This window comes from Schistocerca nitens, chromosome 9 (assembly GCF_023898315.1).
Source record: "Schistocerca nitens isolate TAMUIC-IGC-003100 chromosome 9, iqSchNite1.1, whole genome shotgun sequence".
NCBI classification, from domain to species: Eukaryota; Metazoa; Arthropoda; class Insecta; order Orthoptera; family Acrididae; genus Schistocerca; species Schistocerca nitens.
The window spans coordinates 442164463-442189664 of NC_064622.1; the positions used below are offsets into that span (position 1 = coordinate 442164463).

The following is a 25202-nucleotide window of genomic DNA, read 5'->3' on the forward strand; positions in this document are numbered from 1 at the left end:
CCACTATACTAGTGTAAATCTTCGTGTCCTCCCCTCAGCCCACTTGAAAATCTGGGATGACTTAGCTGCCTCCCATTTCTTCTAATTGGGCATGTTGAACTTCCTTCTGCTGCTGGGAGTGTTAGTCCTGGAGTTGTTGTGGCTGCTTATCCTGGTGAGGTGGTTGCAGATCGTGTTGAAGTTTCCTCTGCTGTCACAGTGGTTAGTGTTATTGGTCCTCAATATAATACTTATGTTCTTTTTATGGCTATCTTTCAGAGATGCATGACAAAGACAGAGGACCTTTTCTTGAGGGTGGTGTGAGATGGTGCTGAGAGGGAGTTAAATTTTATTATTTATTTTTCGATATAAATCTAGTTTCCACTACATTCATTGTACCCAAGACATTGGGTAGAAAAACCCTTTTAGATGTTGGTTTTACCATCACCAAACATGTCATTTAAATTTTTATAACTAATTGGATCCATATAGTAATAATCATAATTTGAATATAGACTGAACACTTATAACTTATTTCTACAATTAAAAGCATGTATACAATATTGCTAGACTGAATAAAACCTGTTTTGCAGTAGGTAGACTGTGACAAACTTTATAAAGTTTAGTACTTCAGGAAAAGGTTTTACATGTCTGGGTAATCTGTTCTATAGCTTTATTCCTGCTTGATATACACCTTTTTGGGATAATGTGGTATTGCAATGACTGATATAAGAACGTGAGGTAAAGTGGATGTTAAATCTGTTGTTGGTAAGGCCAGATGGACTTGTACTGGACAACGTAAGGGGCGACATCAGCTCTAGTCTTCCTTAAGGAATAAAACAGCCTTTCGTGTATGGTGATTTTTGGAAACCAAGCAAAACAAATTCATTCTTTTGTAAATGTAGCCACGTTTAGAAAAACACGTTAAAAGTACTCTCCTATAGCTGATACGATGTATCGCCAACTGTAATTACAATCATAAAAGCGCTTCAGTGAAGTTCTAGAATTTACCTGTGACCACACATTCGTTGAACTTCGCGGCTTGTTTAATTTACTGTGTGGATAAAAGACTATCTTCGATATTTGTAGTCGCATCACCAGTACAATTTAAAGCGACCGCTGTCTTTCACAACACAATTTAGAGCGTCAATTTTTCTCATAGACGTATGTATTTGTAGTACTTTCAAAGATTATTTAATTTGGCGGGTTGTATCTTCGCCCCGTTTTCAAAGCAATAGTGAGATATGAACCTAAAATGGCGGAGACTTTCGCCAGGAGAGAGTGCTTCTGCTGTACATTTAATGAATCTGATGTTTCCATTGTATTTAGATTAGATTGTTGACTGAAACTATGTTATATAGGTTAGTTAAAAAGTATTTGCTCGATAAGTTTCCTTGACTGAAACCACATATTGATACGTGAAAGCGGAACTTGGAAAATTTGTTTACGGTCACATTTTATGAATTTTGTAGCCTTTATGTCGTTACAGTTACTTGCAAAGAGTTCATCGGGTAGAGCATACATTTGTTTGTACAGACTATTACGTATTTTATAGACTGAGACCAACCAAACACGCCAATCTTCCGTTTTCACTGACAGCAGCAGACGTGTCTGACGGCGTGTTGTTCTGTGTGACAAAATCTCCAATTTCATGATCACTGCTCGACAATCAAGAATGGAATAGTTTTTCCTTAAATGAATACACATTATAAGGGTCCAGTGCTTTTGATACGCTACGATGTGAAGTTTTAAGTGATGGTTCGGTGTTAAAATCTTTGGCATTTTATGAGCACGGACTAGTTCTGCTGTGTATTAGTGGTGTGCATTTCGAGAGTCGTTGGAAATGTAATTTGGCAACAACATTTGTTTACTGCATGCATGTCAAAATGGAACAGCAGTTTTTCCAAAATGTGAATGGTGCTAGGACGATGGCACCCGATGTAAATATTCAGTACATTGACACTGTAGATGGCGCCCTTCAGTATATTGTGAACCAGACGGGATCGGAACATCTGATTGCAATAGATCAGTCTACCGGCAGAGCACTGCAGATTGGATGCCCATCGCGCCAACTAATCATAGACAACGCATCTGGACAGTGAGTAAAACTAACACATTAAATTCATAAGTTTAGCACACATATATGAACGAAGTGGAACAGACCAGGTTTATTATGTTCCTGCTCATAATAAATAACAAAGGAAGTTTTGCTACAGTCACATAATTTCTACTGCTAGGTTTTAAGAATTTAACAAACGAATTTTAGACCATCACCTCTGCCATTTTCACATTTTTGTTGGACCTTGCAAGTAACAAACATGTAACATTTGGACACAACAGTCAGCAGTAATTAGTGTACCACGAAGTAATTTACCCTTATGTTTATATCGCTCGTTAATTTCGTGTGGTGTGTTTGTGTATTTCAAATGTTTATATCGAAACTAAATAAACAAAGAGGAGTACTAAACATAAGAGCTTTTCTGCACCCATCAGGCACCAACAACGCTGTGTGTCACGTTGCATTTCCTTCTTTTATTTGGGATCTAGGCAGTGAGGTTATTAGTAGGTGATCAGAAAATGTTCAGAATAAGTAACCAAGTCTGCAGTGTCTGTTGTTTCTATTGGACGAAAAAGTCATCTCATTAAGTTAAGTTTGTAGTGATTACATTACTAATAGGGCCTATCTTTGCAGTTCACTTTAATGTGTTAACTGGAAATCTGAATCGCTTTGATAATTATTAGGACTTGCTACTACTATTACTGCTATTTCTCTCTCTCTCTCTCTCTCTCTCTCTCTCTCTCTCTCTCTCTCTACTGACTTACTTACTTTTTTAATGTATTTTAAGCATTTGATATACATAGCATGCAACAAGCATTTTGTTTCACTGATGGTTCAGCTGATTAAAATTTTTGTGTATGGCCATATGTAGCATATACTTCATATTGACATATCTTGAAAAGTAGTAACTATTGGGGTACCAATGTTCTAGATTGAAGGGAACAAATGACAAAGAAAGAACAAATGCACTAATTTGTTCGTAAATGAAATTGCTACCTAATCTGGTTATACGTAGGATTCCACGAGATAAACATTGAATTGTATATAGACATGGCACTACATACTGACACACAGTCCATGACATGATACAGAAAGTGTATGTGGAGTTCCCTATTATAAGTGTGTTTTACGGTTTTAAAAGTTTGTGACAATTTTGTAAATTGTTGCAGTTTCAGATATGAGAATAGTGGGAAATTGGTGTTTATATTTGTATAAGTTTATTGCAAAAAGTAATGTGATGATTGCAATACTACTGACACAAAAAGGAATAGGACATTTAAGTCAAATTTTGAAGTTAACTTGCTTGAATATGTCGGGAGTCTCTGGCACCCTCCTGCGGAAGTGTCCAGGAAAGTTGTGATGTGAGTACATCAATGTGATGAGTGTTAGATGCTATGTATGGCATGTACAATTGTAAATAATTATATTAAAGGGGGGATGGCTTTTAGACTATAGTACTGGTAGCCTCTTCACCATTGCCTTTGTTTTATGATGAGGGATGTTGTTCAGTTATACTGAAATTGGGCTCTCTCTCTCTCTCTCTCTCTCTCTCTCTCTCTCTCTCTCTCGAGTTGTAATGTTTTGTGTATAGATTGTGTTTTAATTTACATAGATATGTTTGAGTTTTTAATTTTTGAGGTGTTGTTGTTTTGTTTTTGTTTTTCATATAGTTGTAGGTGTTGGTTTTTTCATATCAGTAGTTATAGGCCTAGTTGACCTTTAAAGGCAAAGGGAAATGATCGATTCCTATTTTCATATGTAGGTATAGGTGTTTCGGTACTGTTAGCTGTGGTCAAGGGAAATGTATGATTCCAATTTCCATAGTTTTTGCTGTAGGTGTTGGTGTTTTGGTATTGTCAGCTGCTGTTGATGTATATATGTCAAGGGAAGTGTCCGATTTGTGTAGATTTTTGTAATTTTTTTTTTTGTTCGTCATCTTGTGTTTTGGGATCCTGACCCCCCCCCCCCAAAAAAAAAAAAAAAAGAAAACCCATTTCCGCGGTTGCCCCGTTAGTTTGTATTTTTGGATGGAGATGTTATTGTCTTATTTAAATGTATTTTCGTGTTTGTTGCCGTGTTTATGTAGTGATATCATAGGTGCCATATCGGAGACACTTAGAATAGAATAGCCATTTCCATCATATTGATGACGTCGTGGGTCAAAGCAGACGGGTGGATTCGGGCACTTCCATATTCCCCTGAAATTGGGGTTAAGCAAGTGTCAATTGTAAATTAAGCAGATGTCTTGCATTTTCCAAAGTTATAGACACACAACCAACTTTTTGGGTCGACAGAAGCGTCCGATCCCACGCGTCGGCTTTGACCCGTGAAGTAAGGGTGTTGTCGTGTGTGACGTCATGACGGCGTGGAGTTTGGTTTGAGTGTGGCTGTCTCCAGTTCTGTTTTATCTTATTTTATTTACTTTTCTGATCTGTTCGTTCTATCTCGTGAGATTTTTTTTTTTTTTTTTTTTTAATTTAAAAACACTTGTTACTTATTTTAATTATCTGTTTCCTCCAATTTCTGTTTTAGTTTATTATATTTATCTTTCTGATCTGTTCGTTCTACCCCGTGAATTTTTTTTTTTTTTTTAAAGACAAAAACGCTAATCAGCTACTGAAGCATCTTTATCTTCTATGGGTTGCAGGGGTTACGACCCCTGGGGAGGTGGGTGGGTATTCATGCATGGCTGTCTTCACTTACACGTTGTAGCTACGCAAGGCGTCTAAATTTGTTTATATTTAGTTTGCCCCCCACCCAAAACACCCCATTTCCCGCGCTTGTCCCGTTAGTGTCATTAGGCTTCTTGTGGAAAGTGTGTGTGTGTGTGTGTGTGTGTGTGTGTGTGTGTGTGTGTGTTTTTGTTTCCGCCATATTTGTGACGTCATGGGTCAAAGCAGACGGGTGGGATCGGACGCTTCCGTATTTCCAACTTTTTGGAAATACAGAAGCGTCCGATCTTACCCGTCGGCTTTGACCCATGACGTCACAAATATGGCGGAAACGACCATAAACGACAATTCCAATATAGCGGATATAAAAACATCGCATACGTATCATAAACACTGAAATACACAGGTTTCACAAAAATCCTAATGACTCTAACGGGACAAGCGTGGGAAATTGGGGGTTTTTGGGTGGGGAGAAACTAAATATACACAAATGTAGCCACCGACCGCCATACAAAACCACGCAAAACGACGAAAAAAATCAACATCACGAAACTGACCAAATACCAAAAAACACATTCTTATCCAGAATCAGACACTTGCCTTGACCAACATAGATCTACAGTAACTCCCGATCCCATAAATTAGGATCGAACACTTCCCTTGACCTATATAGCTCAACAGAACCTCCCGATCACATCCCCCAATACAAAACTCAAAAAACACTTCCCTTAAACCTACATACATCTACAACAGCTCCCGATCCCATAAATTAGGATCGAACACTTCCCTTGACCTATATAGCTCAACAGAATCTCCCGATCCCATCCACCAATACAAAAATAAAAAAAAAAAGACAACAAACCATAGCAAACAAACATTTCCCTTAAACCTACATACATCTACAGCAGCGCACGATCCCATAAATTGGGATCGAACACTTCCCTTGACCTATGTAGCTCAACAGAATCTCCCGATCCCATCCCCCAATACAAAACTCAAAAAACACCACTAACCAAAGCAAACAAACATTTCCCTTAACCTACATACAACTACAGCAGCTCCCGATCCCATAAATTGTGATCGAACACTTCCCTTGACCTATATAGCTCAACAGAATCTCTCGATCCCAACACCCAATACAAAAATGAAAAACCACCACAAACCATAACAAACAAACACTTCCCTGAACCTACATACATCTACAGCAGCTCCCGATCCCATAAATTGAGATCGAACACTTCCCTTGACCTATATAGCTCAACAGCAACTCCCGATCCCATCTCCAATTACAAAAATCGACATACTCCACCAAACATTGAGATTAACACTTCCCTCCAGCTATATAGCTCAACACCAGTTACCAATCCCATATCGACCACTACCCATGACCTATGATCTCAAACACATCTTCCAATACGAATACCAATACCAACCTTCACAGCCACAAATCTCAATGAAACACTTCCCTATACCCAATACACAACACATACGCCAAAAACAAAACAAAAATGGAACTTACCACAAAAAAGTTCCAGCCCCACAACCTAGATTGGCCACCACAATCACACACAAATGCACACACACACACACACACACGGCAAAGAGAGCACTTTACAACTTCGGCAATTAATCCGAATAGCTGTAGAAACTTGATCAAGTCTAACGGTATCTCGCCCATCATCGCCCTCAACCGAACACTATTCATGCGGTCTTTCATATCCATTCCTGAACAAAAAACCACAACCGAATACACTCAATAACAAACTCACACGACGTACAGCAATTACCATTACATTAACCATCACACAAAACCGTTAACTCACTAATACAAATTCCGCTTCAAAACCACGAACACAGCACTCACCACTGAGCAACAGCAAACTGACCCCAACAAACCAAACAAACGTAAACCATGAACACACCACCAGAGGGCACGACAAACATCCCCACGACATCTACAAACACGCCACAATCACAAACAAAACTCCGCGCCGTAATGACGTCACACACCACAACACGCTTACGTCACGGGTCAAAGCCGACGAGTAAGATCGGAGGTTTCTGTTGAGTGCAGTGGCCCTATATGTTGTAAACATATAGGGCTGACTTTAGTGTTACCCGTGTGACTAAATTTTGTCCATTGCATTTGGGGTGAAACTGCCTAAAACTTTTTTTTTTACAGCCTACACTAAAGAATATGAGTTAAAGTGTGTTTGATTCAGGACCTAGAAGAATTGCATGTTACAAAATAACATACTATAATACAATAGTTAGGATTTAGTTTAAAAATGCATTTCGTCAAATTAATCAGTTGTTAGTTGTAGATGACACTTTGGCTTTTTAACTCTGAGAGTGTATCTCACTAAATGGATGTAGAAAACATGGTGACACAGTGGTTAGCAAAGTGGACGTGCATTCGGGAGAATGAAGGTTCAAACACGTGTCCGGCCATCCTGATTTAGGTTTTCCTTGATTTCCCTAAATCACTCTAGGAAAATGCTGAGATGGTTCCTTGGAAAGGGCATGGCCAACTTCCTTTCCCATCCTTCCCTAATCTGATGGGGCCAAGGACCTTGCTGTTGGATCCCCTCTCCCAAATAAATAAATCAACCAACCAACCAACCAACCAAAAAATTACCCACATTATAATTAATTCTTCTTTTTATAGTTGTGATTTACACATAGGCTTACATGTCTTTAGATTCACTAGAGAATATCCTTTGGCAACCTAAAACAGCACACAATTGCAGTCCTGGTCTTGTGTATTTTGGTTAATATGCTATATTCTACTGCAGGAACCTAAGAACTACTGTAAAATCAGGAGTGGCTAAGAAAAGAAACGTTAAGAAAGACAATATACAATTTTTGTCAAAGAGTAAGCTACAAATTTGAGTTGAACAGAATGCAAAGATAGATAAAATATTATTTTAATAAAAGTTCCAATGCTGCATCATTGGCAATATAATTTGCTTGACTATGTGACATGAAGCTTGTATAAGATGTACATTAGTTTCCTTTAGATTATCATTTGTGTATGATGTGTCACAGCATCATAAGCATGCATAATTTTAATGTTAGACAGTTTTAGTGTAGTAGTGAACCTTTGAATGCTTTGACAATATTAAACAGTGGAAAATCTGGGAAGGAATAATGGCAGTATTATTGGAAAGGATAGATTGCTACCCACCATATAGTGTAGATGATATGTCTTCTTCTAAAGTAAAAACACACATGACCATTGTCTCTGGCTGCTGAGGCCAGTCTGGGTTATTGGGTGTAGGTTTGTGTAGCTTCTTAGGGGCAAGTAATTACAAGCAGACTAGTTGGTCTTGATTGCCCATTTTGATCAGTAAGCAAGAATAATTTAGACTCCACAGGAAGTCAGTTGGATCGAAAGATTTCCGGTCAAATAATTTTACTATCAGAGGCAGTAGCTGTTTCAGTAAATACCTGATCTCTTTAATGTAAGTTAGCTCTTGGGATATAATTGATGGTGAAAACAAAGTTCTCTCTCCTATAAAGGGAAGAAACTATGCTCTAGTATTGACAATTGAAGTGAAAGTGTAGGAAGAAAGACACTCTTCCCATATGGGAAAACACATGTAAATATTTAGTTACATTTAGATGCCATAACAAAAGGGATTAATTAGAAACCTAAAAACATAGTGTTAAATTGACACTCTAGAAATGTACACTGTACTGATTTGATGAAATAGTAATGGTCCTTAAAAAACCTGAATCAATGTTTCAAGAAAACTAATTAAGAGGTTAATTTACACACAATAGGTTAGACTCACAAAAAATGAAAAGTAATAATATCTAAGAAATGAACTCTGATGTATTACTGAATCTCAAATTTTACGCAAATCAGTATTTGATGGATACTCCATAATTGCCACATACAAGTTCAGGCATATTGCTCATAGAAAATTGTCACTTTTGTGATGTAAAGGCCACAGTTATCACAAATGCTTAGTTGAAAAGGATTATGTGTATACAGGAGAGATAAATAAGAGAGGTTATGTAGTTTAGTGTTTCCCACACTCACTCAGTCATAGGGGCAGCATATATGAGGGTAAAAAGCCTTACAAAAAAAAAAAAAAAAAAAAAAAAAAAAAAAAAAAAAAAAAAAAAATAGACACACAAACTTTTGGTAGCATTTGTAGCCTTGTGTGATTGAACACATACGGATATTTTGAACGAGGTTCGACCAACATATAATTGGCATTTGTTAGTTGATATATTAGCATGATGCTGTTTTTTGTTTGGTTATAATTTGTATGTCTGAGGTACTCCTGGAGCGTCGTGCGACAATGTGGGGTCTCCTTATGATATGCTTGCATCATATACAGTGCTTCTTCAGAGTCTGCAGTACTGTGCGCCATGCCATTGGACCCTACTGGAAGAGTTCTTTGTCAAGGGGCTTCTAGACATTCAAAGAATAAATGTGGAAGATTCAATGTAAAACATTTCAGCTAGTTCACAATTGATATTGTTTCCGACTTAAGAACATGTTGCTTTTGTCAATGCAACAATTTGATGTTCAAAAATCTATACATGCCTAATAAAAGGAAGTCATTGTTCAGTATACAGACCTTCTATCAATAGCTTGGAAACCTTGTAAGAAGAGGATTTTTTTTTTTAAGATTTTGCAGGGTTGTCATTTGACCAGCACTACAGAACTGCAAGTGTTGCACATCGTCACCAGAAACCTTCACAATGTCAATTGTGAACTAACTGAAATGTTTCACTTTGAATCTTCCAGCTGTTCTTGGCAAAGAACTTCTACAGAAGGGTTCCATGGCATGGTGCATGACATTGCAGATTCTGAGGAAGCATTGTATGTGACGTAAGCATATCGCAAGGAGACCCCACCTCAAACATACAAATTCCCACAAAATGAAAACAGCACCTATACCTACATCTACATCTATACCCTGCAAACACACCCTGAGGTGCATGGCAAAGGGTTTTCCCATTGTATGAGTTATCCATACAAAGTGTTACACCCACATGTTTCTATGAGTTGAAAAATTCTGACAGAGACTCAGTGATATTATAGTCATATGATACTATGTTTTTTCTTTTTGTAAAGTGTAAAATTTTACATTTCTCAACATTTAGAGCAAGTAGCCAATCTCCGCAGCATGTTGAAATCTTATCAAGCTCTGACAGAATATTCATGCAGCTTCTTTCAGGTAGTACTTCATTATAGATAACAGCATCATCTGCAAAAAGCCTGATTTTACTCTTAACACTGTCTGCAACAGCAAGGGTCCAAACATACTTCACTGCGTCACATCTGAAGTTACTTCATCTGATGATAACTCTCCATCCAAGATCCAAGATAACATACTGTGTCCTAAATAAAAATATGGCATTTCAGTCTTTGATCGCTATTTTTTATTTTGAATGACCGGTTTCAGGCTAGCTGCCCATCTCCAGATCTGTTAGACAAAGTTAAAAATATAATTAACAAGAGAGAAATATCGTAGTTTACAAAAAGAAGAAATTTTGGAATGTATTAAATGCCAACATACCATATATTTCAGTTACAGAGTAACTTGTCAGTACAGAACTATTGGTTCACTGTCATAACTAAAGTAAATTTTAATATGTTAAAAGCTTATATCGCAGTTTTGGAGACAGCTGATTGGAAACAGTTAAAATGTGCCCTCTACCTATAATAATTGTGCATATGTTATTTTTTCACTGTACTTATAGGTAGAGGGCACATTTTAACTGTTTCCAATCAGGTGTCTCCAAAACTGCGATATAAGCTTTTAACAGATTAAAAACTTTAGTTATGACAGTGAACCGATAGTTCTGTACTGAAAAGTTACTCTGTAACTGCAATATATGGTATGTTGGCATTTAATACATTCCAAAATGTCTTCTTTTTGTAAACTACGATATTTCTCTCTTGTTAATTATATTTTTAACTTTGTCTAACAGGTCTGAAGATGGGCAGTTAGACTGAAACCGGTCATTCAAAATAAAAAAAATAGTGATCAAAGACTGAAATGCCATATTTTTATTTAAAGAACGATCACGGAAATCCCATTAAGACAATCATGTCTAGTTTTGATACTGTGTCCTGCCTACCAAAAGACTCAGTTCTATCACAAATATCCCCATATGATTATACTTTTGATAACAAGTGTAGGTGCTGTACTGAGTCAAATGCTTTTTGGAAGGCAAGAAACACTGTATCTATCTGGCTACGTTGAGCCAAAGCTATCAGTATGTCATGTGAGAAAAGTGTGTGTTGGATTTCACACCTCGCTGATTGGCATTGAGGAGATCATTCTGTTCAAGGTACCTCATTATGTTTGAACTCAGAATATGTTCTAAGATTCTGCAACAAATCAGTGTCAAGAATATTAGATGGATCACTTTTACTACCCTTTGTGTAGATGGGTGTGACCTGTGCATTTTTCCAAGAATTGGGCAGTGTTTTTTTTTTTTTTTTTTTTCAAGGGATCTACAATTGGGGCAATTCTTGTTGTGTGTTTTCCTTTGAAAAGGAACATTTGAAAACAAAGTTAAGCATTTCAGCTTTCGCTTTACTATCTCAATTTCTGTTCCTGTCTGATTCGCTGGGACAGGACACTAACTTTGGTGGCCACTAACAGCCGTTACATACAGCCAGAATTTCTGTGGATTTTATGTAATGTTATTTGACAATATTCTGCTACTGTAGTCATTGAAGGCATCCCACATTGCTGCTCTCTTGACAGCCAAAAGAGGTCTGGGGTGTCTGGGATGAAGCCTTTGTGGAGTTGGGCAATAAGGGATATAGTGTTGGTGCATTATGACCTTTCCAAGGCCTTTGTTTGTGGCCCATAGAATTCTGATTGCTGGGCTGAAATGTTAGTGCATTGATGGCATCCATCCCTCTTGTATGGGCTGAATCTTGGTTGCGTAACAGCACAGATTATTGATGATTGCACCACAGAAATAATACTTCACTCGAAACGGAGCACATGAAATGTTGAATTTACAAGGTCCGGTGCTGGGTGTGCACTGTTATTGGCCAATATGATTGACCCGATAATTACCAAGAGAGAGAGAGAGAGAGAGAGAGATACAGTTAGGAAACTGAACTGTTTGCTGATCATGTGGTTGTGATTATCAGGGTTTTGAGTTCAGAAGAGCTGAATACAGCCTAGATGGCTGCTAAAGAGGCCAGCAACTGGTTAATGAGGGGTGATTTAGGTCTTGATCTCACAAAAACTCATTTTGTGCTTATTCAGAGGGACAAAAATGATCTCCTTGACAATAAATAAAGATGAAAGATCTTACTCAAGTGAAACTGCATGTGAAATTTGTTACAATCCAGATTGCTATATGTTTCAAATACTTTCAGTCCCTGTCATTTTTTGGAGCATATACTAGTTCAAAGGAGCTGCAGTAAAGTCAGTAGAGCCACTGCTAATTTTACTGTTCTAAATGTACATGAGTAAACACCAATAGTGTATTGCAATTTAGCAACAGTTATTAACTGATCTTGTTTTTAACAACTACTGCACTGTTTTCGTGCAAGCCCTACCCTGACTATCTTTTCCACATTTCTGAAGGTTGTCGTTCATGAAAAGATCATATACTGATTTAATGCGAAATTCAAAGTGGGATAACATTGTCCAAAAGTGTAAGAGGATTTCATTTTGTGGTACTGCTTCTGTTCCCTTGCAGTATTTATCTTCCAGAGTCATTGAATCTATACATAAAATTGGTAGACTTTGCTGTTGTAATCAATATTTTACTACAGCAAAAGATAACAAATTAGCAATCTTCATAGGCAATTAATCATGCAATTTTTCTCTCTGGTAGAAAATGCTGTTTTGAATTTTTATGTTTTTCTTGGCAACCTAAGTATAAGTCAAAAACTGGCTCTTGTTCCATGATTAATCATAGAACTATTAGTAAAATACTTAGTTATGTTTTCTCAGATTTGAATTACAGGTTAGTAGGTTTATTCATTTCATGCAGTAAAGATACCCAGTTTTTAAACAGTTCTTTACAATGAGTCCACCTGCTACTTCTAGTCATTATTCTGATGGCCCTTTTCCATGTTACATGCCTTCAATCCCTGAAAAGACTCAAATAGCTAATAACTGAGTGTACATGGAAATAGTACATCATCATAAGACATTGGCTGTTACAAACTGATAGCAGAACCCTAAGAGTATAACATGCTGATGACATTCTTTTTGTCAGTATTGTTGTATGATCATTCCATGTTAATTGATAGTCAATATTCATCCCTAAACACTTCTTGTGTTTTACAGTTTCTGTAGATTTAACATACACTGAAAATCCAAAGAAATGGTACACCTGCCTAATATCATGTAGGGCTCCTGCGAGCACACAGAAGTGCCACAACATGACATGCTATGGACTCAACTAATGTCTGAAGTAGTATTGGAGGAAACTGTCGCCATGAATCCTTACAGGGCTGTCCATAAATCTGTAAGAGTTCGAGGGGGTGGAGATCTCTTCTGAACAGTACATTGCAAGGCATCCTAGATATGCTCAGTGTTCATATCTGGGGAGTTTGGTGGCCAGTGGAAGCATTTAAACTCAGAAGAGTGTTCCTGGATCCACTCTGTAGCAATTCCGGGCGTGTGGGTTGTCACATTGTCTTGCTGGAATTGCGCAAGTCCATCGGAACGTACAGTGGACACGAATGGATGCAGGTGATCAGACAGTGTGCTTACGTACGTGCCATCTGTCAGAATCATATCTAAACGTATCAGGGGATCCATGTAACTCCAACTGCACATGCTCCACAGCCTCCTCAGGCTTCAAGAGTCCCTTGCTGACATGAGGGTCCGTGGATTCATGAGGTTGTCTCCATACCCGTACACGATCATCCACCCGACACAATTTGAGACGGGACTCATCTGACCAGGCAACGCATTCAGTCATCAACAGTCCAAAGTCAGTGTTGATGGGCCCACGTGAGGTGTAAAGCTGTGTGTCATGCTGTCATCAAGGGTATCTGAGTGGGCCTTCAGCTCCTAAAGCCCATATCGATGATGTTTCGTTGAATGGTTTGCACACTGACACTTGTCAAAGGCCCAGCATTGAAATCTGCAGCAATTTGTGGAAGGGTTGCACTTTTGTCACGTTGAACAATTCTCTTCATTCATTGTTGGTGCTGTTCTTGCAGGATCTTTTTCCAGCCACAGCGATGTCGGACATTTGATGTTTTACTGGATTCCTGATGTTCATGGTACACTTGAGAGAAGGTCATATGGGAAGACCGCCACTTCATCAGTACCTTGGACATGTTGTGTCTCATCGCTTGTGAGCTGACTATAACACCACATTTAAACTCACTTAAATCTTGATAACCTGCCATTGTAGAAGCAGTAACTGATCTATCAACTGTGCCAGGCACTTGTTGTCTTATATAGGCATTGCTAACTATAGCACCGTATTCTGCCTGTATTTAAATACACATGCCTAAACCAATTTCTTCGGCACTTTAGTGTATATGCTTAATGCGGCAGAGTTGTTTTCCCTTTTTGTACATAAGTGCACACTGTTTTTTTCCTGTGTTCAATATTAATTCATTACATACTGCCACTCATAAATATGCTTGGATGTTTCATTTGCTTTGTCTTATAGGAGTCCTGTTGCTTTATCATTGACTATGATGATGCTGTCATCAACAAAGAGAACTTTCTCCATGTCTTTGACTGTCTGGAAGGCCATTGATTAATCCCATCAGTCCAAAAAGTGTGGAGACTGGATCAGTTAAATACAGAGAAAAGTTAAGTTGGTGGTTTTGATGCTTCACGTTTTCCACATAGTCTCCCCCACTTGAGTATAACCCACAGAACATTCATACAAGCATATCAAACTGTCATAAAAGTCCTTCCATGGGACGTTATTCAACTCGTGTGTCCCTTTTGCATCTCCTTCAGTCTTGGTGAGCCATTGGAGACTGATTCTCCACTTTATCATTTTCTGATACATTCGTATTGATGATACCAAGTCTGCCCGCACCCCTCTCAAGGTCCCTTCAGCTCTCTTGTGGGTACATGTGTGGCGTTCACAGGGCCCTGAGCTACTGCAGCCTTTCTCTTCTCCTGGACTCATTTCCTTCCCCACATCCCCTCCTTCCCATCCTAGCTCTTCACCCTCCTGTGCTTCCTACCCCCCCCCCCTCTCCTCTTTCTCCCTCAGTGTTTCCCTCTATGATGAACCAGCTATTTCCTTGGTTTTTCTGTCCCTTTTCAGTCTTCTCTCATGTTCCCACTCTCCCTTTTTTTCCGAACGTTTTCTGGTTTTCCTGGGAGTTTGACTTCCCTTTCAAAATTTTGTTTCCGTTGTGTGAGCCATCTACCTTTGCTTCTTTTACGTCCTTTCCTCCCTCCTCCCATCTGACCTGTCCCCCTTCCCTTTCCTCCTCCCTCGTGATTCTCATTCTCTTCCATCATGGGACTGCTCATTCTCCTTGGCTGCAGAAGAAACTATTTTCTCTGGCACCTTTCGGGGATGGAGCTCCCTCTAGGAAACCCCTCCCCAGTGCCTCCAGCACAAGAAGTCAAATGTGGGACCCATGTTCCTTGGGCCCCAGGGTCATTAATTCTCTTTCGGGTGCTGATGTTACTTTGACTTGCCCTCTCCCTGACCACACCTCTTGCTGTCAAAAGGATGAGGAGCAGCATAAGTCTAGGGATGAACTCCCTTCCCAGACATCCCAGGCCGCTTCCCCTCCTCCCTCACAATCTAGGTCTGATTTTACATTTGTGAATGTCACTCCGTCCTTACTGGTGATGGACAATGACTCAGCACAATGACCAATTATGATCCATTTGACGTCCATCTAGCATCTTGTACTACTCTTTTCCAGTGGGACTGTAATGGTTGCTGTTGTCACCTTCTGGAATTGCAGTACCATCTTTCTCTCTACTCTGCAGCTTGAATTTTATTAGAAGGATCTCATTTTTGCAGCTACTCATTGACTCTTCATTGTTTTGAACCAGGTTGGCCCTTTACAAGCTTCCGGTGATGTCTGTACATTGGTCCACACAGGTGTTGTTAGTTTCTGGGTTCTTCAGGCCCATTTAGACTCTACACAGTATAACCTCTTTAGCACGAACTCGCGGTTAACGCGAAAAAAATATTGGTCCCACCAGGAATACATTAGTTCTTATGGTATGTTTTATTGGTTAACACGAATTTCAGTTTAGGCAAATTACAAACTCTGTTTCAGTTCGTAGTGTAATTAAATTTCACTGTAACACAAACTTCTGACCTTAGAGTGCTCTAAAACGGTTTTTTTTTTTTTTTTTTTTTCTTTCTGAAATGAATGTAGGAAAAGTAGCTACAAAGCTAATTATACTTATTTTTGACTGGTTTTTAACGTATTGCAGGGTCGGTAGCCATGATTATGCCTCAAGCGTATGCTGTACATTGTAAGACATTCAATAATGTGTGCAGCAGCATTTAGGAACGTTCTCAGTGCCAGATTTGACAAGTGTTCTGTTAGTCGTAGACGTATCGAATTGGAATACTGAATAAAAACTACAGTTACAACCGGTACCGGAGCACGCGAAAATGGCAAAGAGGAAACAGACAGCTCTAAATGTACAGTTAAAGCTTAAGATTCTAGATGAAGTGGACCGTGGTACCAAGAAAATAGCAATTGCAGAGCAGTTTGGAATGCCTAAATCTACTTTATCTATGATTATTAAGAATCGAGAAAAAATTATTAATGCTGTGGCATCAGGTTGTGGAAACAAATCTAAACAACTCCGTACCACCAAGTATGTGAAGTCATTGAGATGTTACTGCTAGAATGGTTTAATCATGTGTGTGCATCTAACATACCTGTAAACTGGCCCTGTGATTCAGACAAAAGCAAATGATATTGCTAAGGATATGGGCATCGAAGACTTCCGTTCTTCTGCTGGTTGGTTGTATCGGTTCCAAAAGAGACATTAAATTTCATCTGTACAAATTTGTGGTGAACCAAATAAAAAATAAAGTTGATGAAAAAAGTGTGAACAACTTGTTGCATCAATTCAACCGAGTGAGGGAAAAGTATGCCTCGTGTGATGTGTTTAACATGGATGAAACTGGATTTTTCAATAATCTTTTTCCTAATCACACCCTGGGGATAAAAGGTGATAAGTGTCACGGTGGAGCACGAAGCAAACAACGTGTGACTGTTGTACTGTGCTGTAATGCTGATGGCAGTGAGAAGTTTCATCCCTGGGTTATCGGTAAATCCGAGAAACCACATTGTTTTAAAAGCGTAAATATGGACACTTTGCTTTGCATCTACTCTCACCACAACAAAGCTTGGATCAATGGCACATCATTTCGCAAGTGGCTTCTTCGTTTCAACGGTCGAATGGTTGCTCGAAATAGACATGTTCTTCTTACATGGGACAGATTTACTGCCCATTAACGTTCGTGATCTGAACCCATCCAACGTAAAGGTTCAGTTTTTTCCATCCAACGCCACAAGCCGCCTTCAGCCTTTGGACCAAGGCATAATCTCTCTCATAAAGAGAGCTTACCGTAAGCGACTTGTAAGAGCTGCAATTCGTGCTGCTGAAAACAATAGTGCAACCCCAAATTGGAATCTGCTTGACGCAATAAAAGCTATCGCAGCAGCCTGAAACTCAGTATCACCACACCATATAGGGAAGTGCTTTAACAGAGCTTGGAGACATAGCAACACTGAAGATGTCCATGAGTTAGAAGATGCCACTTCACTTGATGAATGGACAGTTCTGCAGGACGTTGCGAACCCTGGGATTAGTTTCGAAGAATTCATTAGGGTAGACAACGATGTTGCCGTATGTGCTTTGTGGAATCGGATGTGCCAAAAGCTGTGAACGAGGTGCAAGAAGGGCCATCAGAAGAAATTGAAGAGGAAGAGAATACAGATACCACTCGACCTACCCGTCAGAAGATGTTTGCAGCCTTGGACTGTTTAGAACGGTTCGCTTCAACACCCGATGTCACTGCTGGGTTTACGGACGCTATCATTACAATTGATTGTGAAATTACAAAATATTATTGTTCTCATGAACATCAGCGAACCATAACCGATTTTTTTTTCCAAGAAAGTAATGTACATAATTTGTGAGTATTTGTAATTTTACAGTCACTTTATAGTATTATAAGTGTACAATAACGTGATTGATAGTGTAGTGTATTACACATTAGTGTACTGCTGTACATGTACACTTATTAAAATCTGTGTTTTTCACTTAACACGAATTTTTTTTAACACAAACTCTTGATTTTTTGGTCTCTTCAGATTCGTGTTAACGAAGTTTTATTGTAGTAAGAATAAGCAACATTTATCTCCCTGCAGAGCGGCCTCCTACACTTCCTGCTCTTCTTGCCCTCCTTCAGCAGCTCCCTCCCCCCTTCCTTTTCCTTTTGGATGTAACTGTGACTACTGACCAGGGCAGGAGTGTTAAAGACCTGCTGGCAAGACCCAATCTATCCCCTCAACACTGGATCCCACATACATTAGTGCAGCACGCAGCATTTTCTTGGCCTTGATCTTTCCATCTGTAGTCCTGGGTTCCTCCACTCTGTACAATGGGGAGTTCATGACGATTGTGTAACAGTGGTAATTTTCTGAATGTTTTATATTTTCTTCAGCTTCATTCGCCTGGACGCCCTCCTATCTGAGCCTTTACTAATGTGGATTGGTACACCTTTTCCTCATCTGCCATTCCAAGTGCTCCATTACACGATGGTATTAATGAGCCCGTATCGAGTTTGAACGACAGCATCCTTACTGGCAGCTGCTTTGTTGATCGGTCTTCCTCAGGTTCTCCCCAATGGGAGACTGTCCCTCGGTGGACCCCCGAAATTGCTGTGGCTATTAAAGACTGCCAACATGCCCTCCAATGCTACAAATGGCATCCATCTCTCTACCACATCTTGGTCTTTAAACAGCTTCATGCCTGGGCCCATTATCTTCCTAAATGCCGGAAACAGATTTTGTTGGGAATGATACGTTGCTGCCAGAGGGCTGCATACTCCCTCTTTGCAGGTATGGGCAAAGATCAGGATCATTTTTAGCCGCCAATCCTACAGGTGTACTAGGAGCTATCCTGAATGGTGTTATCCTGACCGGCCTGGAGTATTTTGATAAGGGTTGTGCCAGCCTTAGCATCGGTCCACTATCTGCCCGCATTCAATCTTCTCAACCACCTTGTGGAACGACTCACATTATCTTTCGTTCACTTCCACCTTAAGCCTTATAACGATCCATTTAGCGAATGGGAATTCCGCTGGCACCCTCGCTGGCACCCTTGCTCTCTGCCCTGACGTGGCTCCTGGACTGGACCAGTTGCACAGACAAATGCTTTATCAGTTATTGGGGGCTACCCAACATCATATACCTGTCCTTTTTAATTGTCTCTGGAGCAAAGGGGAATTCCCTTCCCAGTGGTGGAAAAAGTGTCATTATTCCAGTTTCGTTACCCGGTAAACTGTCTTTTCAGATAGACAGCTATTGTCTGATCAGTTTAATCAATGTCCTGTGCAATGTTCTTGAGCATCTGGTGACTTGAAGGCTGTATTGGACCCTTGAATCCCGGGACCAGTTGGCTTCAACCCAGTGTGGTTTTCACTGAGGCCATTGCTGCAGATAATTTATTCCACTTGTAGTCTGCTATTTGGATGGCTTTTGTCCTGTGCACCTTCTTGTAGTCTTCTTCAATCTGCATAAAGCTTATGATATCACATGGTGCCACAACATCCTTACCACATTATGTGGGTGAAGCTTTCATAGCCTGCTCCTGACTTTCATCCATATATTTCTTCCACATTACACTTTTCAAGTACAGGTTGGTGCCTCCCATAACACGTCATAGCTGCATCAGAATGGGGTTTGTCAGTGTTCTGTTTTGAGTGTCCCCCTCTTTTTCAGTGGCTATCAATGGTCTGGTGGTGACTGTGGGGTCTGTGGTGTCCCCCTCTTTGTATGCTGACAATTTTTGCATTTATTTTTATTCATCTGTAAAGAGCGTTGCTGAATGCAGGCTGCACATAGAGTGCAATCTTGGGCTCTCACTCATGGCTTTTGTTTTTCTGCTGCCAAGGCCTGTGTTGTTATTTCTGTCATCATCATACAGTTCATTCCCAACCGGACATTTGCCTTTATGGCCAGTCTCTCAATGTTGTGGATTCTTAGTTTTTTTACTGGTCTTTGATGCCAGTTTGACATGAATTTTCCCAGCTTTGTCAACTAAAGTGGACATTTTCCTCGCAGCTCAATGCTCTTTAATGGCTGAGCAACACCACGGGTTCAGACTGCTCTACTCTGATACAGTTGTACACAGTATTGGTCTAGTCCCATCTAGATTACGTTAGTCACACATACAGATTGGCATTGCCTTCAGCATTATAAGTGCTGGGGCCGAAATGCCATTGTGGGATACAACTGGCAACTGGTGCCATTTGGACTAGCCCTGTGATCAGCCTCATGGAGGAGGCAGGGCTTCCACCATTTCGGATTCTGTGCCAACATCGCACCCTCTGCTCCATGGAGGACCCAAACCAGCATCTCCTCTTTCCACCTCCTACAATGGCGGCTTAAGTTTAGGGTTAACATTGCCATCTGCATCCGGTCCCTTTTTACTGAACTCCAGCTTTCCCTCCTACCACCTCTCGTCCAGGTCCACTCATGTACACTTCTGTTGTGCATCTCCCGTCCACAGCTCCATCTTTACCTTTGACAAGGTCCAAAAGACTCGGCTCATCCTGAGGCCTTCAGCTGCCAATTTTTCTCCATTCTTGGCATGTTTGAGGTTTTCCGAAGTAGTCTCTACCGATGGTTGCCAATCACACTGGTGTTGCTTATGCCTCATCTGTAGCAACTCTTTGAGCAGGTTACAAGGTGTCGGCAATTGTTACCCTCACCATCTCTTTATTGTAACTATGCAGGATTCACTTTTTGCCCTCGAAATACATGGACACTCAATGGTCTTTGGACCCTGGGTCACGCTGGGATCCTGGGGAAAATAATTCGCTGGCAGGCTGGCCAAATTGCCTACCGGCAAGGCGCCTCTTGAGATCGGACCTTTGATCTGTATTATGCCATCGAGTTCTAAGGATTTGGAACATGAAGTGGCACACTTTGACATTGCCAAACAAACTACAGCTGATACAGGAGACCACGAATTTGGTAGGTCCTCCACGCAAGCCTCACACAAGTATTTATTGTCCTTTGCTGGGTCCACATCAGCCATCTTGGCTGGCTCATGATCGCCTCCTCTGTCACGAGGATCCAACGCACTATCATTATGGTGCCTGTTTGATGGTGGTCTACATTTTGCTGAACTGTCCTAACCTAGCCACCCTATGGTGGACTCATAATCTTCCTGGCTCACTACCCGTGGTGTTAGCGAACGATGCCTCAGGGACTAGCATGGTTTTATGGTATATTCGTGAAGGAGGTTTTTACCACCATCTCTATGAAAAGGTCCTTACTGAGCCTGTTGTGTGGTTGGCAGAACACACTGTTGTCTCCTCTGCCCCAAACGGGCAGTGGCTGTCTGTGCTTGATTGTATTCCCCCGCCCTCTGTTCTATTTCATTTGATGTTCTTCCTCTGTTTTCTTGTGCTTCTCTCATCCTGTCCATGTTGCTAGTCTGGATATTGTTGGGTGAGGGCCGCTGGTAAGTTGCGGACGATATGTCCCCCATCATACCTGCTGTCTTCCTGGACCTTTGACTGCTCCCTGGACAGGGCACCCATCCTTCTTCAATTTCCCCCTTTTCTTTTTCCTTGTTCCTTTCTCTAATCTTTCTTTACCTTCGGTAGACCTTGTTTTCTTTCCTTGGGTTTTGCACTCTAGATCCTTCTTGGCTGTTCCAGGTAGGGGGGTTGATGGTCTTATAGCTTGGTCCCTTTAATCATTAAACCAGCCAACCAAGTCTTGTCACTCATGATTATTTATATCTAGAAAAGAATTGGCCACACTTTTCATTTCAATAAAGTTCCAGCAGGCCTCAACATATTGTTTTTGTGTGGGAGTTAAGGTGTATGGGTCAGTTTTTTACAAACTTTTCTCTTCTTCAAAACATTGTTCAGAATATCTTGAAAACTTTATTTAGGGATGTTCAGTTCATTACTACAGTGTGGTTTGTGATACAGCAACACGGACACACTGCAGCTGCAAATCATCTACTTAGCAATCCCTGCTCACAACTGAATGGTGAGGCCACATCTGTTGTTTATTGTTGTTGATTCAAGCAGCCACATAGTTAATGTGCTGAAGTCCCTTATATGCCAGGAATAAAATCTTTCTCTGAGCTTTTTGGACAGACAGTATACATTAAGAACAGAGTTCGACCCACTACACTACCCTGCGGTACACCTATGTTTGTATGTTTCTTGTATGACAACTGTTTTAGCAAAAATTTATCATCAGTAAACAAGTGACCTCTCTCTGCCTTATGCACATTTTTAAGATAAGACTGGACTTACTTCTATGCTACACCTCTTGTACCTTGGGCTGCTAGCTTGTTTAATTGTTTTTTATGATCAACAGTGTCAAAAGCCATGGAAAATATAAGAATATACTTGTATCATTCAGGAGCTTCAAGTACCACTTTTGTGAACTCTGTAATAACCAGTATTTATTTTTCCCACTTTGGAAACTGAATTGTGCTTTGTAGTAAAGACTCACAGCTGAATTTGGAGACTCTTGAAGATAGACATAAACTGTCCCGAGAAAGTCTGTTAATAAAGTTTCAAGAACAGGCTCTAAATGATCACTGTAAGAATATACTACAATCCCCTTTGTATCACTGACTTAGGGATTGTGAGGGTAAGATTCAAAAAATTACTGCACGCACAGTCATTCAAACAGTCATTCTTCTTGCACTTCATACTTGCAAGGTTGTTGTGGCTGTTGTTGTTGTTGTTGTTGTGGTCTTCAGTCCTGAGACTGGTTTGATGCAGCTCTCCATGCTACCCTGTCCTGTGCAAGCTTCATCATCTCCCAGTACCTACTGCAACCTACATCCTCCTGAATCTGCTTAGTGTATTCATCTCTTGGTCTCCCTCTACGATTTTTACCCTCCACACTGCCCTCCAATGCTAAATTTGTGATCCCTTGATGCCTCAGAACATGTCCTACCAACCGGTCCCTTCTTCTCGTCAAGTTGTGCCACAAACTCCTCTTCTCCCCAATTCTATTCAATACCTCCTCATTAGTTATGTGATCTATCCATCTAATCTTCAGCATTCTTCTGTAGCACCCCATTTTGAAAACTTCTATTCTCTTCGTGTCCTAACTATTTATCGTCCATGTTTCGCTTCCATACATGGCTACACTCCATACAAATACTTTCAGAAACGACTTCCCAACACTTAAATCTATATTCAATGTTACAAAATTTCTCTTCTTCAGAAACGCTTTTCTTGTCATTGCCAGTTTACATTTTATCCTCTATTCTTCAACTACCATCAGTTATTTTGCTACCCAAATAGCAAAACTCATCTACTCCTTTAAGTGTCTCATTTCCTAATCTAATTCCCTCAGCATCACTCAACTTAATTAGACTACATTCCATTATCTTCATTTTGCTTTTGTTGATGTTCATCTTATATCCTCCTTTCAAGACACTGTCCATTCCTTTCAACTGCTCTTCCAAGTCCTTTGCTGTCTCTGACAGAATTACAATGTCATCGGCGAACCTCAAAGTTTTTATTTCTTCTCCATGGATTTTAATACCTACTCTGAATTTTTCTTTTGTTTCCTTTACTGCTTGTTCAGTATACAGATTGAATAACATTGGGGAGAGGCTACATCCCTGTCTTACTCCCTTCCCAACCGCTGCTTCCCTTTCATGTCCCTCGACTCTTATAACTGCCACGGGAAGAAATCCTAATAACTGGTAGAATGGGATGTACCCTCTGCTATGCAGCTCATGGTGGTTTGCACAGTATAGATGTAGATGTAGATTGTATTTATTCACATAACCCATCCTCTTTCATGATTGACTCAATTATTTTTGAAAATGGAGACAGTAGTGAAACTGGCCTGCAGTTTTCAGTATTGTTCATGCTACCTTTGTTCACTAGGGGCACAACTCGTACATGCTTTAGGTACCCTGGAAAACTACCTCAACCAAAGGATTTATTTTACTGTAGTCAATGAAAACCCGAATGGGGGCAAGAAACAATGTAGCCACAAATTTTTGTGCAGGAGTAGGAGATGGTGCCATTCTCCACTGGTGGGGTATGAGTCCTATGGTGAAGTAGTGTTTAAAGATCTCTCTCTCTCTCTCTCTCTCTCTCTCTCTCTCTCTCTCCCTCTCCCCTCTCTCTCTCTTTCTCTTTTAATAACTTGAAAACTGCAGCTTTTCATGGAAATATTTCATGGTGCAAAATTAAACCACATCTTCTAATTTCCTACAAAAATAAGATCCAATTCATTTTTTTCTTCAGGAATAAGTTTTCACGTTGTAGGGGATGAAAAAAATTCTTAAAAATAGTGTTTTAATCGTACAAAATTAGTGTATACTGTTAAATGAAGTGGGTTATGAACAAATATTACATGGGTGCATCACATCTAAGTGTAGTAGATCTGTATTAAGAGATAAGTTGTGTTCTAAGGGTGTAACAGGGTGGTGGTGGTGGTGGTGGTGGTGGTGGTGGTGGTGGTGGTGAGGTTGGAGGAGGGAAGGTAGGTAGCTGAATTGTGGTCATATTCTTGTTTCCATCATGGGTCTACAAACTGAAGATTGGGTATGTGATTCCCCACTCTCTCTACACCACTATGTCAGAAGCAGCAACTACCAGGTGTTTCACAACATTATACTGATTCTCTGCAGCATGTCTTGTGAATCACTGACAATGCAGAGAGCAGATGTGTCCGGGGTTGATTGTATTCCATGTAGTATTACTTGCATTTTATGGAAACAGATATGCGTTACTAATAATATTAGCACTAGAAACATGTATGGACAGAATCTATGTAAATCTAAACATACCGTTCCGCACTATTAAAGAGGAAATTGTTACTTAGTCATCCTGTATGTCAGCTGTAGCATTCTACCGGGAAAAGCAACTTCCATCACCTTGAGTGTTACTCATTTTTCATTTTACAGACAGGCATACCTTCCTGGCATTTCTTGTTGATTTCATTGTCTCCACTATCACTGGCAGGGATACTTTTCACAGCATGAGGGATACCAAATGCATCATCCCGGCCTCAGCCTCCAACAGCTGAAGAGCCCAGAGAATTAAATTATCTCCAGAGTATTGTTCTAGACATGTGCATGATCAGTTCCATTCCCTTAAACATATTCTAACCAAACTTGGAAAAAATACTGATGTGTGGTAAGTGGCCTCACTCAGTTGCAGCCCACTCTACAACTTTCAAATAACTTCCGGGAATTCAGCCAGGTAACACTTTCAGCGACCGCCGATATTTCGGCAGGAGAACACCCCGCCATTTTCAAGGCAAACTGCAGTTTGCCTTGAAA

At 40.1% G+C, this 25202-nt stretch overlaps 1 protein-coding gene across 1 annotated transcript in view; it reads left to right on the forward strand.

The window, feature by feature from the left end:
- Window positions 1-1250: 1250 nt before the first annotated feature.
- The window catches only part of LOC126204306 (histone-lysine N-methyltransferase 2D-like), a 338750-nt gene continuing 314798 nt past the window's right edge, over window positions 1251-25202 (forward strand). The window contains exon 1 of the mRNA XM_049938692.1: window positions 1251-2077. Within this exon, the coding sequence (XP_049794649.1) occupies window positions 1854-2077 (224 nt within the window). The 5' untranslated portion in view covers window positions 1251-1853. The remainder of the gene's footprint in view (window positions 2078-25202) is intronic.